The sequence below is a fragment of the Limulus polyphemus genome, unplaced genomic scaffold (genome assembly GCF_000517525.1).
Source record: "Limulus polyphemus unplaced genomic scaffold, Limulus_polyphemus-2.1.2 Scaffold5401, whole genome shotgun sequence".
NCBI classification, from domain to species: Eukaryota; Metazoa; Arthropoda; class Merostomata; order Xiphosura; family Limulidae; genus Limulus; species Limulus polyphemus.
In genome coordinates this window covers 66,870-68,829 of record NW_013671011.1, presented here as the reverse complement: position 1 = coordinate 68,829, position 1,960 = coordinate 66,870, and the positions used below count along the sequence as shown (strand labels likewise).

The window sequence follows — 1,960 nt, the reverse complement described above, 5'->3', positions numbered from 1 at the left end:
CAGTTAAACGAGTTGTAAGTTACTCTGGACTTATGCTATTATAATATCAGTTAAACGAGTTGTAAGTTACTCTGGACTTATGCTATTACATTTTCACTTCAAAGTTGAGTTAGATATTAATAAAGACTTATAATAATAGTACAGTCGTATGTTACTATGGACTTGTGTTACATTACTACACTATCAGTTTAATGTTGAGTTGGGTGTTACTATGGGCTTATGTTACTAGAATTATAGTTGAAAGTTGAGTTCAATGCTACTATGAACACAGTCTGAGTAAAATCATCTATATATACACATAATTGTGCGTATCCACCAATCAAATGATGACAATGTAATAATTTATACAAAACCTTTACGATTTCAGTAAAACAAAAAGTTACTGATTTCAGTAAAACAAAAAGTTACGCGTCAATGTGATACTTAAAAACAACGTAAAATATAGACAACACTTGCAGCAAAACAGGGTCTCTGCTGAACAAATAGATGTTATAAACATCAGGATAAAACTACAGGTTGACTGTTATAACGAGTGTTATAATTCAATAGTTATTATATGGGTTTGTTTCCCCTTTTTCATACATTGTTTATCTTAACTAGGGGTAATGTCGGTTTCATCACTACGAAACGTAAGTTATGATCACGCTAACAAGTACAGCATTTTACAGCAAAAAAAAGCAGCAATCTTATAAATTTAGCAATGTAGATGGAATTAAACATCTATCCAGCGAAGCTTACCTTGGGCTGAAAGCCAGGTATATGAGCAGGAGGAGCAAAGAGAGTGGCACCACCACTAAGGATTGGAGACATGCCAGCATAGCCTGGTAGTCCGAACTGAGGAAGAACACACAATTAGACTCGACGATCAATGATTCTGTTTTATTGGTGAACAAATAAACTGAAATAACACAATAATCAATCCATCCAAGTACCGATTTTTTTTAGGCTTAATATAATATTGGGAACCTTCTCTTTCCATTCATCCTTTTTATTACATTTAATATAACATCTAACCTACTCTGGTAGTTTTTGTTTCCTCCCTCCTCCCACCATGTTTTTTATAGTAGAAAACAGTGCTTAAGATTCTCAAGCATTTAGAAATTTTAAATTCAGTTTGGCTGACTTTGATGGAATTTGAAGATGCTCAAAATGGCAGTCCATAGCTGATTCTGTTTTGATGACTTCAGTGGAAACTGAACATGTTTCAATCTACAGTCCATAACTGGATCTGTTTTGATGACTTCAGTGGAAACTGAACATGTTTCAATCTACAGTCCATCGCTGGTTCTGTTTTGATGACTTCAGTGGAAACTGAACATGTTTCAATCTACAGTCCATCACTGGTTCTGTTTTGATTACTTCAATCTCCAGTCCATAGCTGGTGGAAACTGAACATGTTTCAATCTACAGTCCATCGCTGGTTCTGTTTTGATTGCTTCAATCTGCAGTCCATAGCTGGTTCTGTTTTATTATTGTAATAAAGATCTTTTTCTTTACAGGTAGTTATACATAAAATATCAGGAAACCAAAGTAATAAGAAATCCCTGTTTATTTTCAAGCTAATGTTGCTGTCTACAAAGTGACAGAAAGAAACTTTAAACAAAACTCTGGCTAGTTTTTAAACATGCCTTATACAATAATCACTAGAACGTTAACTATAAAATATAATTTCCGAGTTAAGCATTTTCTCAAAACAGGATACATTTATATCTTAAAGTAAATTCATATTTATGAAAATAAATAAATAGTTTTTAATCCAAATGTCTTCTCAGTTATCAATAATGAATCGGTGGTTAATGGAAATGTTTTCTTTCTTAATAATTTAAAAAATGTATAGGAAATGATTCATTGCATTAAAAAATGACAAGAAAAGAGCTAATAAATAAACTTAGTATTCCGAAGTTCAAGTTCAATCTATATTTTGATCAACGTGTATTATTGGGTTATACTAGTTTCGGAG

At 32.4% G+C, this 1,960-nt stretch overlaps 1 protein-coding gene across 1 annotated transcript in view; it reads right to left on the bottom strand.

Annotated features, from left to right (window-relative positions):
* LOC106472520 (uncharacterized serine-rich protein C215.13-like) overlaps positions 1 to 1,960 on the bottom strand; it is a gene marked incomplete at both ends in the record, with an annotated part of 22,745 nt that overhangs the window by 2,251 nt on the left and 18,534 nt on the right. Inside the window, one exon of the mRNA XM_022401094.1 lies at positions 739 to 834. Within this exon, the coding sequence (XP_022256802.1) occupies positions 739 to 834 (96 nt within the window). The remainder of the gene's footprint in view (positions 1 to 738; positions 835 to 1,960) is intronic.